Source organism: Eulemur rufifrons, chromosome 28, assembly GCF_041146395.1.
Source record: "Eulemur rufifrons isolate Redbay chromosome 28, OSU_ERuf_1, whole genome shotgun sequence".
Lineage (NCBI taxonomy): Eukaryota > Metazoa > Chordata > Mammalia > Primates > Lemuridae > Eulemur > Eulemur rufifrons.
The window spans coordinates 5,476,768-5,491,413 of NC_091010.1; the positions used below are offsets into that span (position 1 = coordinate 5,476,768).

The following is a 14,646-nucleotide window of genomic DNA, read 5'->3' on the forward strand; positions in this document are numbered from 1 at the left end:
TGGAAGCTCACGGGGCTATGACCTCCATGCAGCACACAAGTTCCTGGGAGTGTGTATTTGTGCACCGTGGCACATGAGGTCGGGGAGCCTGTTCTGCTGGTTGGTGCATGGGGCTGCATGGGTTGGGCTGCTAGCTGGCTGGCTGGCTCTCCTCACACAGATTCTACTGGGACTGCTACTGTGGGACCTCTCAAGTGGTAACGTCATCCACTCTGTTCAAGTTTCCTGGTGGGTGGTATGCTTGGCTCCCAGTCACAGGCATACAAGAGCATCTCCTCTCCCTGCTCCCTCCCGGGATCAGCAAGGGGTGATGCAGGGGCATCTGCAGCAAAGCTGATCCCTGTGTAGACTGGGCTTTCTGGATCTGAGAGCTTCAATTGGTTTCAGCTGTGGCAACCTGGGAACAGAGGTCAGCAGGTCACTGCTGAGCCTGCTCTCTGATGCAACTTTACAATGCAGTTTCCAACTAGTTCCCTGAACAGAATGGAGGCCCACGGTGGTGGTAGGGACCCCCAACAGCTCAAGTCACAGTGTCCATGCACAGAGGGTGGTGTCCTGGCGTTCTCTCCTTTAACCCTTCCCTGTGTGTATGTGTCTCCCATAGGTACCTTGAGATCTTGGCAAGTGGGTCTCCCCATCCCCATCTCCTTCACTCCAAGCATCTCCCATGCCTTCTTCTCTGATGATTTATAATTCTCTCTCCAAGAGGGTCCATGTGTAGATGGGCATCTACTTGCAATGTTCTTTCCTCTCTTTGAAAGCAGCATGTCCTGGCTGCTACTAGTTCACTATCTACACCCTTGTGTCCTGTCTCATAGAATTCTATACCCAGTAAAAATATCTTTCAGAAATGAATTGGAAATAAAAATGTTTTCAGACATACAAAAGCTGAGCGACTTGATCATCAGTAGATCCACAGTCTAGAAAATGTTAAAGGAAGTCTTTCAACCAGAAGTAAAATGATACCAGTTGAAAACACGTTATAGCTGCAGTCCCCAATCCCTAGGCCTTGGCCTGGTATCAGTCTTTGGCCTGTTAGGAACCAGGCCACATATCACTGCCTGAGCTCTGTCTCCCACCAACCCCCAGCTGTGGAAATATTGTCCCTAGTGCCAAAAAGGTTGGGGACCACTGCCTGTGCAAAGGAGTGAAGAGAAGCAGAAATTACAACTATGTAGATAAATATATATTTTTTTATTATTTTTAAGATCTGTCTATAGTTGTTCAAACAAAAATGAAGCTGGGCATGGTGGCATGTGCCTGTAGTCCCACTACTCAGGAGACCTAGGTGGGAGGATGGCCTTGAGCCTAGCAGTTCTGGGCCAGCCTGGCCAACATAGTAAGACCCTGTCTCAAAAACAGAAAAAAAAAAAAAAACCAACAAAGAAACACAAAACTAAACAGCAAATATAACAATGCATTATGGAGTTGGTAACATGGAGAAGTGAAATGTATGGCAATAGCTCAAAGTATGCTTATAGTGTAAACATACTAATTCTTATTATACAGAAGGTAGTATACTATCCCTTGAAGGGTGCCTGGGACAAGTTAAAGATGTGTGCTATCAACTCTACCAACCACTGAAACAACAAAGAGTTATAGCTAATAAGCCAATGAAGAATATAAAGTGGAATTATTAAAAATATTCAATTAATTTTTAAGAAAAATTGAAAGAAAGGGAAAAGAGAACAAAGAATTTAGACTAATAGAAAGCAAATAGCAAGACTTAACCACATAAATCATCATGTTAGATATCAATGACCTAAACATCCCAATTAGAAGACAGAGATTGTCAAATGGATAAAAAAGCAAGACTCATCTGTCTGCTACCTTCAGGAAATGCACTGGAAAGATAAAGCAACAAACAGGTTAAAAGTAAAAGGACAGAAAAAGATATACTGTGCTAACGCTTCTCAACCAAAAGGCGGTATTGGCTATATTCATATCAGAAAAAGTAGATTTCAGAGCAAAAACTGTGTTCATGGATAAAGAAGGCCATTTCATAATGACAGAGGGGTCAATTCACCATCAGTACATAACAATTCTAATGATTTTGTACCTAATGGCAGAGCTTCAAAATACCTAAAGCAAAAACTGATAGAACTGCAAGAAGAAATAGACAGATTCATAATTACACTCAGAGATTTCAACATGTCCCTTTCAATAACTGATAGAATGACTAGACCACTGGTACACACACGAAAGATATGAACAATGCTATAAATCAATTGGACCCTATTGGCATACACATCAGAAAGGAAGCAGTACAACTGGTTTTGTTTTCAGTCAACATGATCAGCTATATAAAAATATGAAATACTTGAGAATAATTCTGAAAATAGGTACATAAAACCCGTATACTGAAAACTACGCATCATTGCTGTGAGAAATTAAAAAAGGCCTACGAAAATGGAACTATATGAGATTCCAGTACACATCCATTAGAACGAATTGGCACACCACTTTGGAAAACAGTTTGGCAGTTTGGTAAAATACAAGGGACAGGTCTATATTGACAGAAAACTGAGCCCTGGTGGCCTGGGAGAGGACAAGGAAGGAGGGATTATACAGAGGAAGGTCCAACTTTGGGGGATGATGGAAATGTTCATTCTTTTAATTGTGGGGACAGTTTCACAGGTGTATACATTTGTCAAAATTTATCAAATTGTACATTTAATATGTGTGGTTTATGATATGTCAATTATCCTTCCACAAAGCTGTTTTTCAAAAAAAATCAAAGGCATGTGCTCACACGTAGAATCTAAGGCTGTTTCCTCACACCAGTGGTAAGAACAAGCCACAAAACAGAAGAATCCAGAAGGCAGAAGGGAGCTATTCAGGCTTTTAGACTTAGTTTTCAGAAATTTTAATGTCAGAGAGCAATAGAACCGGTTCTTGCTTTGGCCATGATCAAGTCATCCTGTTTCTTCGAAGTTAGCCAACACTTGCAGTGTTGAATTGCCCTCACAGTTTCTGTGGAATAATGGGGTCATTTGAAAATCAGTATCGCTTCCTGGGTGAGGCAAAAGGACAGGTTCTGGCTGCGTTTAGCTGTGGAAGAGCTGGCCCCTGAGCCTGCCGTGAAGAGGTCCAAGAGGGCCATGTGCAATGATGATGGCTTGGACCGTCCTTGAAGAGAGGATGTGAGGAGAGAGTATTTGCCTTGAGGCTGTGGAAGGACCGGGAAGCCTTATCCTGACTGTCCTTATGCACACAGTGTCTCTGCCGTGTCCTGGAAGCCGTGCACCGCAGTGAAGACGGAGGTCCCCGTGTACAGTCCCGAGCAGCCGAGCTGGCAGGCATCCTCATGAAGCAGGTGAGTGCCGTGGCAGTAGAGCCATCCTGGCCTTGCCCTTTCTCTCTGCTTTAGAGGGGACAGCTTCCCCAGAGCAGGTCACCCCCTGCACACAGCACAGGTGTCTTTCACATGGGGATCTCAGCCTTACACACCTTAGGCTTCCCCGGAACAGGCACGTGCCTGGATTCTGGACAAAGAGTGGGATCTTTCCCATGAGGACTGTTGGACACATCCTGTATGTTTCCTGGGGTGAAGGGCCTTTGTTGGTCCCCTTCAACTATGGGAAAAGGGCAGAAGGTTCAAGCCTCTCCATCAGCCTGTGGGAAATGTCTGGACTTCTCTGTTGTGGAGTAGGAAGAGGACCATTGATGTTTAGCAAACAGGCGACACTTTCCTTGTGTTTAGTTTCTTGGCCACTGTCTTTCTCCCTGGGGAGAGGGGAATGTGGATTCCTGGGTTCCATTTTCCTGTTTTCCTTATAGCCGAGCACCATGCCTTTCTTGGCTTCATGCCTCAGTGTCCTCAGCCATGCCCAGGGGCCCTGGTTTTAGTCCTCCCAAGTCTGATGGCCTTGGTCTCCCTACAGATGAGTGACAAAAAGAGCCAGCCACCAGCTCTCTGTGAAGAGACCCAAAGCTTAGCCCTGAGGGCATTTAAACTCCTGAGTAAGTCAACAACACCTTTCCCTAGCCCCAGGGTTGTGTGTGTGTGTGTGTGTGTGTGTCTGCATGCACTTGTGTTTGAGTGTGTTTGTGTACTCAGGACCATTTTGCCTCTCCCTAGACTGGAGGAGGGCCAATGTTCTCCCAGGTCTTCCATCCTGCTAGACAGGATGCAAAGTAGTTCATGAGAGCTCTGCCTGAAATGAAATGGATCAGAAAGGGCACAGGCATTGGCCACCCACTCGTTTGGTTTCCACTTGCTTAGCCTGGGACTGCCTTCCCTTTCTTCCATGGGGACCCACAGCTCAGAATAATGTCAGATAATGTCACTTCAGCACTGATGAGCACAGCGTGCTGGCCTAGGGCAGGGAATTCAGGGGGCCGGGGAGGGCCAAGGTCTGGCTCAGGGAAAGCCTCTGGCACCGTGCCTGGCGCACGGTAAATGCTGGACAGATGCTGGTTCTCTACCTTCCTCCTTCCTTTCTCCATCCTGATGGACCCTGATTTATCCAGCCTGTGGCCTCAGTGGTTTGCTGTGAGCATGATTTCCTCCTACGTATTCCCTGGGACTTATACAGCCCCACGATTCTCTTGCCTTCACACCTTCCTGATAGGCCAGTTATGCATGGATTCGACAGTCAACCTGCTTAACAAGTCAATCAAATCAGAAGATGATTCCACAGTGCTGTCAGCTCTTGAAGCCTTCAGGGAGGTGGTCCGTGGAGGTGAGTGGGAAGGGGTGGGAGCCGGGGGTTCCAGGACTTGATGTTTCCTAGGAGATCTCCTTTCTCTGGGCAACAGTTGAGTCTAGTAGTTAAAAGCGCTGTTTTAAACTCAAAATGAACTCAGTGGGTTCAAAACTTGGCTTTGCCTCTTACGAGCCATGCAGCCTTGGGCAAACCCCTTTTATTCTGCACCTCCATGTCCTCAGCTGAAAAATGGAGGTAAAAATATTACCTATGTTTGGGGGTTTTAGTGAGGATTAAATGAGCTGACAGTACATGGTGTGCTTAGAACAGCGCTTGCGATGCCACTGGTTTCACTGTAGTTTATCCATAACTATCGGAAGAGTAGGCTCCACCTGCAGTCACGTGCTTATGTTAAGCCCTGTCTGTGTGCGCGACACAGTGCCGGGCACTGAGACACACACATGAGGACGGCTCGGGCCCTGCTGTCAGTGAGCTCGCTGGTGGGCAGGAAGGGGAGGCTGTTCCTGCAGGGAAACGATGCCAGGCCATGTGCACTAAGTTGCTGAAACAGGTGCGTGAGGACGCTGGGCCGGAAGGCAGGGAGGGATCCGTCAGGGGCTGGGATGGGCTCATGAGGGGATGGACCAAAGGCAGGGGAAGAAGTTGTTACCATGGGCTAGGAGAGGGAGCTCACAGTGAAGAAGAGCAAGGGCCAAGGTCTACAGGCTGAGACACAGAGGGTGGGAGCACAGCATGGCTGGACAGGGGCATTTGTGTGGGCAGCCACGGGAGACTGGCAAGGGTGGGGGCTCCAATGCCAGCTTGATGAGAGCACTGTTTCAGGACACTTTTCCATCTAGGTTGGTTGATCTCAGTGCAATTGAGAGGCAGAGGGGTGGCTGAGACACATTTGGAGATGCCACCTGGCCTCTGAAGTCTGAGACTGTACCTGGAAGTCCTCCTACCTGTGTGTCTTATGTCACCTGAAGCAACAGAGGAGGGGGGAGGAAGCTGACCTTCGGCTGCTTGCCTGTGTTTTCTCTAGCACCCCAGGCAGAAAGGCTGAAGAGGGAGGTGCTGGCCTCGGTCACCACAGTGGCACAGAAGGATCGAAGACCAGTGAGCTGGAGGGCTGCATGGTTGCGCTGGGAGGGCCATTGCTTTCTGAGACCTTGTGGCCTTGTTCACGGACGGGGAGGGGGATGGAGAAGGAGGAGGAAGGGAGGGTGCGCTGCCCAAGCCAGTTCTAGCCTCAGGCCCCTGCCCTCGGGTTACACTGGAGTTTTTCAAAGCCCAGGAAGAGCTGGAGCAGCAGAAATGTGTTTCCCACCTGCCTCCTTCGGAGCCTTTGCTCTGGGCAGCACTGTGGTGTCCTCAGGGAGGCCATGGAGCTCCAGATGATACTCATCAGTGCCCTAGATCCACAGTTTGCTGAGGGAAAGAAGCATCAGGCGTTATGTCTGGGCTGGGGTCTGAGCAGCTGTATTTTGAACAAGCTCCACAGCCAGGGCTGCAGGCAGCAGAGACGCCCAGCTCTGAGGGCGCAGGACAGAGTGTTGGGACAGCATGAACAGGACACAGTGGTTTTGAGCACCAAATGTAGGACAGTGACACCATCTTGAAAGACAGGGGCCCAAGGCCCAGAGGGTTCACGAAGAGCCTGGGCTCTTGAGGGCCAGGACCCCGGACTTGCAGGATTTGATACTGGCCTGACTCATGAAGGCCGGAACACGAGGCCTTTCCTGGACTCAGATTCTCCTCTGCCCAGACACCTGTGCAGACACACGGTATGGACGAGCCCAGTGCTCAGAGTCCTCCAGGAGGACAGTGGGAGGCGATGTCAGTCAGAACTTCAGGGTAGCGTTAGAAGTGGTCAGGTTCAGTGACCATGCTCTGTCATGGCCACAGGGTCCACTGAAGAGTCACAGTTGACTTGGACTCGGGAGATCTGAGTTCCTTGAAGTCCTCCCTGACTTGCTGAGGTTCTCTGTTCCTCACTTGGAACCCAAGGGGTCAGATGGTGTCCCTGAGGTCCCTTGCTGTCTCACATGGGATGATCTCTGACCCCGCAGGTTCACGTGGCCCTCCTGAGGTTCCTCGAGGCGCTGGGACAGTGTGACTACCTGAGCCTTCCTGGGGGCAGCATCATCATAAATTACAGCTTGAAGCTCAGCAAGTGGGACTCCTCGGTGAGCAGGGCCAGCCCCGAGGGGCACCTGAGGGAGGCAGCCAGGCTCAAGGGAAGGGAGAGAGGAAGGGCAGGGTGAGGAACAGAGGGGAGACAGGAGGCTGGGCCAGCAGGTCTGGGGTCGGGGGCTTTGGCCTTCCCAGCCCTGGTCAGAGGTCCTGGAAGGCCTTGTCCCAGGTGGGGCAGCGGGCATTGCTTTCAGATTTTAGTTGTTTTTTTCTTCCTCCAGAATAAAGCAGACATCCGACCCATGTGTTCGAAGGTCCTGCAGACGGTACAAACAGCTGGGGTCACAGAGGCCTCTCCATTCCTCCTCCCCTGGCTCCCAGACCACTCCTCTGCCCCCAAGACTGCCTTCGTCTGCCCTCCCCTGCATCTCCCTCTTGTCATCTCTCTTCCACCCCTCCCCACCTCTGTCTCTTCCCGCTCCAGGGCCTGGGGCTCCTTTGAGAAGGGGCTCAGGGGAGCACATGACGGTCATTGGGTGGTGAGTCTGCAGTTCGAGTCCCTCTGCCAGTGTCTGGCTGTGACATCTTGGGCAAATTGCTCTGTGGGCCGACCTTCTCCTTGAGTACGAAAGGGGGAGATGATATGCCCTGTCTGCTCCCAGCAGCCTCCAAGGGGCCCTTGGGGGTCCTGAGAGCTGATGTGCTGTGGAGTGGGCAAGAGGGCCATGGAGGGGCTCAGCTGGGAGGACCTGTCCTTCCTGCAGGCAGTCACTTCCCCTCCCATCAAGCCCTGTCTCCTGACCTCTCACGTTTCTTCCACCTGCGGAGTGTTCCCCAGTGAAGGCGATGACAAAGTCACACCATTCCAGATGTCCAGAAGCCCCTCTGTCTGATCAAGTCCTTCCTGGTGTTATTTTATTAAGAACCATGGTGACATTTTACCAACATGGGGTGAGAGGAGAGAGAGGCAGACAGAGAGACAGAGGACATAGGCCTGTCCAGGGAAGAGGAGGCTGTATCTACAGCCTCACAGGCCCCTCCAGGAAAAGCATCCAAGGTCATGGGGTTGGAGGACACATGATGGTGCTGAGTTGGGGTTGGCATTGAACCTCTGGCACATCCTCCCCCAGGTGTCCTTGCCCAAACTGATCAGCCTGCTCTGTGAGCCCAGCAACACCTCAGCCTTCGTGGTCTTGAGTGACAGTGCCAGGGAGGTGGCTCTGAGGGAACAGGCCCTGGGCCAGCACCCCCACCTCAGCAGCTTCCACCAGAGGCGTGAGTACTGGGCAGGAGAGCCCAGGTGTGCCCATGTGCACTGCGGCTGCCCCAGGAATTGGAGGGGTGGGCACAGGCTGAGACCCTGCTGGGCGTGAGGGTTCAGGTCTGAGCTGCGAACCGCATGCCTGAGGCAGGACGGCGAAGGGTTAGGGCCATAGCCCGAGCCCACGGGCCCTCAGCGGGGATGGAAAGGAGCCTTGGCTGTAAGAGAGCTGCCCCCCTCACAGGCCCTCTGGCCTTTGCTCCTCGTTTTCCAACCCTGGAGGCCAGGAGTCGTAATCACCAAGTGACTCAGTGGGCATACACACCGTCCTGACCTTGGTGCCTCCTCTGCCCCAGCTTTGGCCTTACTCTACACTCACCCACCCCTGACCTGTCATCCCCGTGGGGTGAGGGATGGGGTGAGGGTGTCCACTCCCCACTGAGTGGGTGATTGTTTATTCTGTAAACTGGAATGTCGGTGGTTTGTTCTTCAGGCTGAGTGGCAATGTCCAGGTCCCATGGCTGCACCTTCTCCACGTTGCCTGTGCTCCTCCCCTGACCTGCTGAGGGTGGGCTGCTGGCTGGGGTTGGAGGTGGGACCCCTGGAGCTTGCACTGACGCTGTCCTCTTCCTTTATCATCTTTTTGATGTAGCCTCTGAGTTCGTCTCCCCACAGCAACTGCTGAGCCATCTGGTGGTAAGTGATGCTGGGATGGACATCTCCCTCTGTCCCTCCACCTACCGGATTGTTCCACAGTAGCTGCGTCCTACTCTGTTCCAGGCATCACCCTGGGGATAGAATAAGGAGTTGGGGCCAAGGAACCTGGAGGCCCCGGGGAGGGGCAGCCCAGGCGACAGGGCTTGGAGGGGGCACTGGGCACAGGTGCTGGGGCCCGGAGTCTGAGAGAGCTGGCAGATGGGGAAAGCCCGGCCATCTCCTGTGTGGCCTCCTTGTGAGCTTCCCTCTGTGAACTTGGGCCAGTCCCCATGCCTTTCCGGACCTCATTTTCTCAGCAAGTACATTTTCAGTTTCTCTACTGGCCCAGCATGGTGATAGACATTATGAACCCATGGACAGACAAGGGACAGATGGCCCTTGTACCTGCTCTTGAGCTATTCACAGTGTCAGTGAGGGAGGTGACCATGGGGATGACCTCACCACCCAGAGTGACAAGTGAGGATGTTCTAACAGAGGAGCCCATGGGGGAGGGGACTCAGCAGAGCAAGGGCTGTCTGGCCCCCTGTGGTCAGGGACGGCATCACAGAGCAGGGCTATCCGAGGGCATTTCAGGGAACATGTGCACAGGTGGAGAAGAACGGGAGGGATGAACTTCGGCTCTGCCATCCTGTGGGTTTGTTCTCATGCTCCTCCGTCCCTCCCCTTCATCCTCCTCCGTCTGCTGTGGCTTCTCTCGCCTCCCAGCTGTGTGCCGTGAAGCCCTATCGAGAAAACGCATTTGGAGTCAGCTCCCTGCGGCTCCTCCACACCCTGCGTCCTGTCACCACCCTGCACCTTGTCGTCAATGCAGACGTGGACCGGCTGTGGAGCAAGGAGCTCCCCCAGATGTTGCGGATGCTGTATGGTGAGGGACTGTGGGAGCTGGAGGAAGGGAGCTGGGCAGTGGGGCTGACTCCGGAAAGGCAGGAGTCCCGAGGTGTAGGGTGGGACTCCCTGGGGCGGGGAGCATTGGGACCAGCCCGTCTGTCCTTCTGGGTGCTGTCTGCATGGGTGTGCGCACTGGGCCGTGTTGTGCACTGAGCACACGCGCAGGCCAGAGCTCTGCGTCTCCAGAGTTCCCAGACTGACTGCCGCCCCTTCCTGTGCTGGAGGACCGGGGGGAGGTGGGGCCTTGGACCAGAAAGACCCAGCTTCGAATCCTTGCTTGGACACTGACCAGGCTCACACCTTGGGGCCTCTGTGAAGTGGGACAGCAGTTCTGGTGGGCTTGAGGCCCCCAGTTTAGGGCTCCATGTGGGTTCTTTTCTGCTGGGGCCTCCGGTCTGGTAGTCCCCATGCTCTCTCCTGTCACAGAGCACACCGAGAAGAGCCTGGATCAGGATGAGTGGGAGGAGAGGCTGCTTCAGGTGAGCCCTCCGTGAGACCCCTCTCTCCCCCAGTGTCGCTTCCTCCTCAGGGCCCTTAGGGAGGAGAGGCCTTGGGTCCCCACTAGCTGAGGTCACCATCAAGGGACCTCCTTACCACAGGAACCCCACTCTGGGCACCTGTGCCTCCTGGTGCCTTCATCAGAGTCTCGGACTCTGTCCTCAGCCTCGACCCCACTCCGCGCTCTCAAGGTCCCTCCTTCCATGGAGAGTGAGGGGAGGAACCCTGGCTGGGTGTCCTCGGGCAAGTGATTTCGCCTTTCCAGACCTCAGCTCCTCTGTCTGTCAAATGGGAATGTTCACTCCTATCACCCAGAAGCAAACAGGATAATATGGGAGAGGGGCTTGTCAACTGGAAAGAGTCCTCTCTCCACGTGCAGGTGGCATTACCTTCCTTGTCACTGTATTGTCGTTCTCTGTCCTGACCACACCTTTGCCCCATGTATTTCAGCTCTTCCCATTTCTGGAACTCTTTCTCCCTCTTTCCAGACAGCACTCCCTGTTGCTTGATTCTTTCTTCCCCCGCTTCCAGGGGCAGAAAGCCCTTGCACAGTTCTGAGTGGACCTCTTCTCCCTTCCTCTTCCTCAGTTTTCCAGCCAGTCACTAGTGGCCATCAATGATGACAGCTGGCTGGAGCAACTCACTGTGACCACCCTGGAGAGGATAAACAATGGCAGTGACGAGGAGGAACAGAAGGTGCGTCCGTGTGTGTGGCTGGGGAGGGGGTGTTTGGGTGGAGCGTGGTGGTGGAGGGGCCTGGCGGGAAGGGCTGTGGACATGCTCATGAGGACAGGCTGTGGAGGAAGAGCACACCGGTGTCCCTGGGCCAGGAGGTCAGGGAGCTGGGGTGTCACCAGGAACATCAGTAAGATTGAGTGTGTGACATGTGCATGGTGTTCAGGCTTCTTCAAGCACGTTGCCATTTGTTGTCTCCATTGGGCCCCAGCTGGCGTGGAACGGAGCGGAGCTGGCGCTCGGGTGCCGTGTTTAGGGTATTGCCCTTCAAGTCAGATGGGCGGAAGTTAATCCCATAATATTTGAGTGCATCCGATGGATTAGGGATCGTGCTTGGTGTTGGGGTCCAGGGCTGAGTAAGAAGCTGGGGAACCTCCCTCTGAGAGCTCAGGGTCTGTGGTGGGGAAGGCCTAGGCCCGTCCCCAGCTCTGCCAAGCGCACTCGGTGGCAAATGTCCTAATGTCCGGCAGATCTCAGCTGCCTCCCTTGGGAAGAGGCAGAAACAGCTGTTCATCTCAGGAGAGTTGACGAGGATGAAACCAGAGTGTCCCTGTGCAGGTGCTTTGTAGAGTCAAAAGGCTAAACGACCCTGTCACTGTTACTATCCTCATGTCCGCAGTGAACAGACAGACTCCGGGGGAGCTTGGGGTCTGAAGCAAGTGCTCGTGGGACTGGCACTTGGATGCAGGTTCCAGTTTCTAATCTTGTTTTCCCGTCACTGAGCAACACTTCATCTGGGCATGGGAAGAGTTTCCAGGAAAGAGTCTCATTTCTAGGACTGATTGTTTGCTCTCCCATTAGTAATAAGCATTTATGAATGCTTGCTGTATACACGGCTTTGTGGAGGGTCCATTAGGAATACAAACTAAAGCAAGCAGGATTCCTCATCTAAAAATTCGGCAACTGAAAACTAAGTGCCCACAGCACAGCAGGCACTGTGCTGGGCTCTGGGTAGCGTGTGAAAGACCCGGACCCTGCCTTCAGGAGTCCCTCGTCTGCCTGAGTGCAGAGGCAAGTAAATGGCCCCAGGGAGCTGCTCCTGGGCCTCTGGGGCGCTGGACAGAGAAGTTTCCTAGAGCAGCTTGGCCATCTTGGTTTACTGAGGACGGTCCTGGCTTTGCACCAAAAGTCTAGCGTTCTGGGCAGCCCCTCAGCCCTGGGCAAAGTGGGAAGTTTGGCCCCTGCAGAGGAGCGGATCCATCTGGGAAGATGAGCAGGAATTTGCCAGCCCAGCAGAGAAGTAGGAGCTTCAGGCCGGGCTTTGTGGACGCAGGGCCCGAGGTGGAGATTGCTGTGCAGTGACGTCCCCAGGGAGCAGCCGCAGAAAGCTGGAGCAGAGCAAAGGAGGCAGGAAAGGAAAGGGGGAAGCTAAGTGAGGGTGTCTGCTCCGTGGGAGCTCTGCAGGGAAGTCGCACTGCAGCCTGTGCTGCCCAGAGCCCAGCGAGGGGGTGTTTGTACCCACCCTTCGCCCCCACCCGTGAGCCGCCGGCTTCCGTGGCTGTGCCGGGGCAAGGCAGGCAGGGGGAGGCCGCGACTCCCAGGCAGCTCCGGGCAAGGAGGCCACCACGGACCTGGGCAGTGCTCTTGGGAAGGCTGCAGCCCGCCAGAGGGAAGGACCCTCAAGTCGGGACGGGCACCCAGCGTCTGCCAGAGAGGGGGGAAGGCGCTGGTGGACAGTGGCCTCAGGGGGTGAGCTGAGCGTGGTGAGACATCCATTCAAGCACTGGCACGTCCTGTGAGCCGCCGTGTCAGACGCTGCGCTGGGCCCTGGCGATGGGCAAGACACACGGTGCTCCTGGGAAGCTGCTCTGAGCTCCTTTCTGGTCAGAGATGTGGGGCTGGGGAGAGCCAGGAAGTCACGTGGCAGATGCAGAAAGATGTCAGCGGCTGTGACGAGCTCTGAAGGAAAGCGCTGTGCGCTGCGCTGGAGAGGAGCTTGGGAGCCCAGGGAAGGCTCGTGAGGCAGTGTCTGAAGTGTGAGAGGGACTCGGCGCTTTACGGCCCGGGCAGGAGAGAAGCAGGTGGAGAAAATAGGAAATGCCAAGGCCCTGAGGTGCGAGCATGCACGAGCACACACCTCTAGGTAGTGCAAGGTAGACGGGGTACGAAGCCCCGCCAGCAGGGACAGAGGCCATGACACTGAGAGGAGGGAGAGAGAGAGGAGGGCGATACCCTTGTGTGACCATGCAATGGTGACTTTCATGTTATGCAAACGTGAGGCACTGTTTCCATTTCTGGCTGGACTTGGGCAGAGTGTGGAGCAGGGAAAGTTCCTGATGGCACGAGGCCCCTCCCCTGAGAGGCTGAGGAGTTAGACATGCAGTCTTCTCCTCCCTCTAGCTGGAGCCCCTGCCCTGCCACATTGGGCCTTATCCAGAGACCCCGTGGAGACCAGGGGTGCTGGCGAGGAGGAGAGGACCCTGGGAAAGTGGGGGCTGATGGGTGTGGTCTCTTAGGGCCTCCCCTCAGCTGCCCTGGCCACATTCCACACTGCGCCTGAACTTGCCCTCCCACCACCCTAGGCGTTCCTCTACAAATTCTTTGCCTTCACCCTGCGGACCTCAAGGAGCCCAGACCTGGTGCAGAGGATGCTCTCTGCTATGCTCAACACCTCCCACGAGGAGCCGCAGGAGAGGGAGGTGAGGTGCAGGTCCCTGGCAAAGGGGGTGGCTCAGTGTTCTAGAGGGAGGATGGCCAGGTGGCCAAGAGCTGGGACCTGGCAAGGCAGACCCCCTGGGCTGGAATCTCAGCTCTGCCACTTACTCGCTGTGCGCCCTTGGGGCTGTTACTGTACCTGCGTGTGCCTCTGTTTCCCGCTCTGTAAAATGAGGCTTCGGTGCCTTCCTCGTAGAATATTTTCTAAAATGCTTTTTATTTCACTCTTAGAGGAAAGTTACAAAAAACAGAAACAAACAACAGTACGAGGAATTTCTGTGACCCTTCCCCAGATTCCTGAAATCTTAACGTTTTCCCACGAGTGCATCCTCCTCTCTCTCCATGTATATCCATGTTATTATTTTCTTTTGTGACTCATCCCAGGAATTTGCAGCCACGGTACTCATTCACCTCTAAATACGTCAGTGAGTGTCACCTAAAAATGAAGGCATTCTCTCACGTAACATCAGGACAGTGACAAATATCAGGACAATGTCATTGCTACACTGCTGTCATCTCGTGTATAGACCTGATTCAAAAATTCCCAGTTGTCCAAGCAATGTTCTTTAGAGAAAATGGAAAAATGACTTTTCAGGCGCAGGATCTGATTTACAATCAAGTAGTGCATTTAGTTGTCCTTTCTCTTTAATCATTTTAAACCTGGAACAGTTCCTCCGTCTTCATCTTTCACGATCTTGCCATTTTAAGGTATAGACCATTTATTTTGTAGAAACTCCCTCGTTTCTGGTCTGTGTCCTGGTTCCTCATGATGAGATTCCACGTGTGTGTTTTTGGCAGGAAACCACAGAAGATCTGCATGTCCTAGGGCAGTTTTGAGGATGAAAGGTGTAAGGGGACTTAGAAAAATGCCCGGCGCAGCCCTTGCTCGGTGTTGGCCGCTGTTGGAGTTGCCAGCAGCGCCCTCTGGCCTCCTCTCTGCAGGGCCCCCAGAGCACCCTCCCTCGCCCTCACGCTATGGTCAGCTCTGTCCTGAGCCCAAGGGAGCAGACAGTGTCACTGGGGAGACAAGACACGGACAGGACAAAACCCCTCACTACACAGAAGAGTCTCACTGAAGGCTCCAGGGAGCCACTGAGGTGCAGAGCT

At 53.6% G+C, this 14,646-nt stretch overlaps 1 protein-coding gene across 1 annotated transcript in view; it reads left to right on the forward strand.

Moving 5' to 3' along the window:
* The window catches only part of LOC138376573 (maestro heat-like repeat-containing protein family member 1), a 37,686-nt gene that overhangs the window by 19,638 nt on the left and 3,402 nt on the right, over window positions 1-14,646 (forward strand). Inside the window, exons 8-19 of the mRNA XM_069460971.1 lie at window positions 3,218-3,316; window positions 3,885-3,963; window positions 4,575-4,685; window positions 5,695-5,768; window positions 6,722-6,838; window positions 7,067-7,111; window positions 7,916-8,060; window positions 8,699-8,742; window positions 9,469-9,628; window positions 10,078-10,130; window positions 10,738-10,845; window positions 13,407-13,523. Coding sequence (XP_069317072.1) covers window positions 3,218-3,316; window positions 3,885-3,963; window positions 4,575-4,685; window positions 5,695-5,768; window positions 6,722-6,838; window positions 7,067-7,111; window positions 7,916-8,060; window positions 8,699-8,742; window positions 9,469-9,628; window positions 10,078-10,130; window positions 10,738-10,845; window positions 13,407-13,523 — 1,152 coding nt within the window. The remainder of the gene's footprint in view (window positions 1-3,217; window positions 3,317-3,884; window positions 3,964-4,574; window positions 4,686-5,694; window positions 5,769-6,721; window positions 6,839-7,066; window positions 7,112-7,915; window positions 8,061-8,698; window positions 8,743-9,468; window positions 9,629-10,077; window positions 10,131-10,737; window positions 10,846-13,406; window positions 13,524-14,646) is intronic.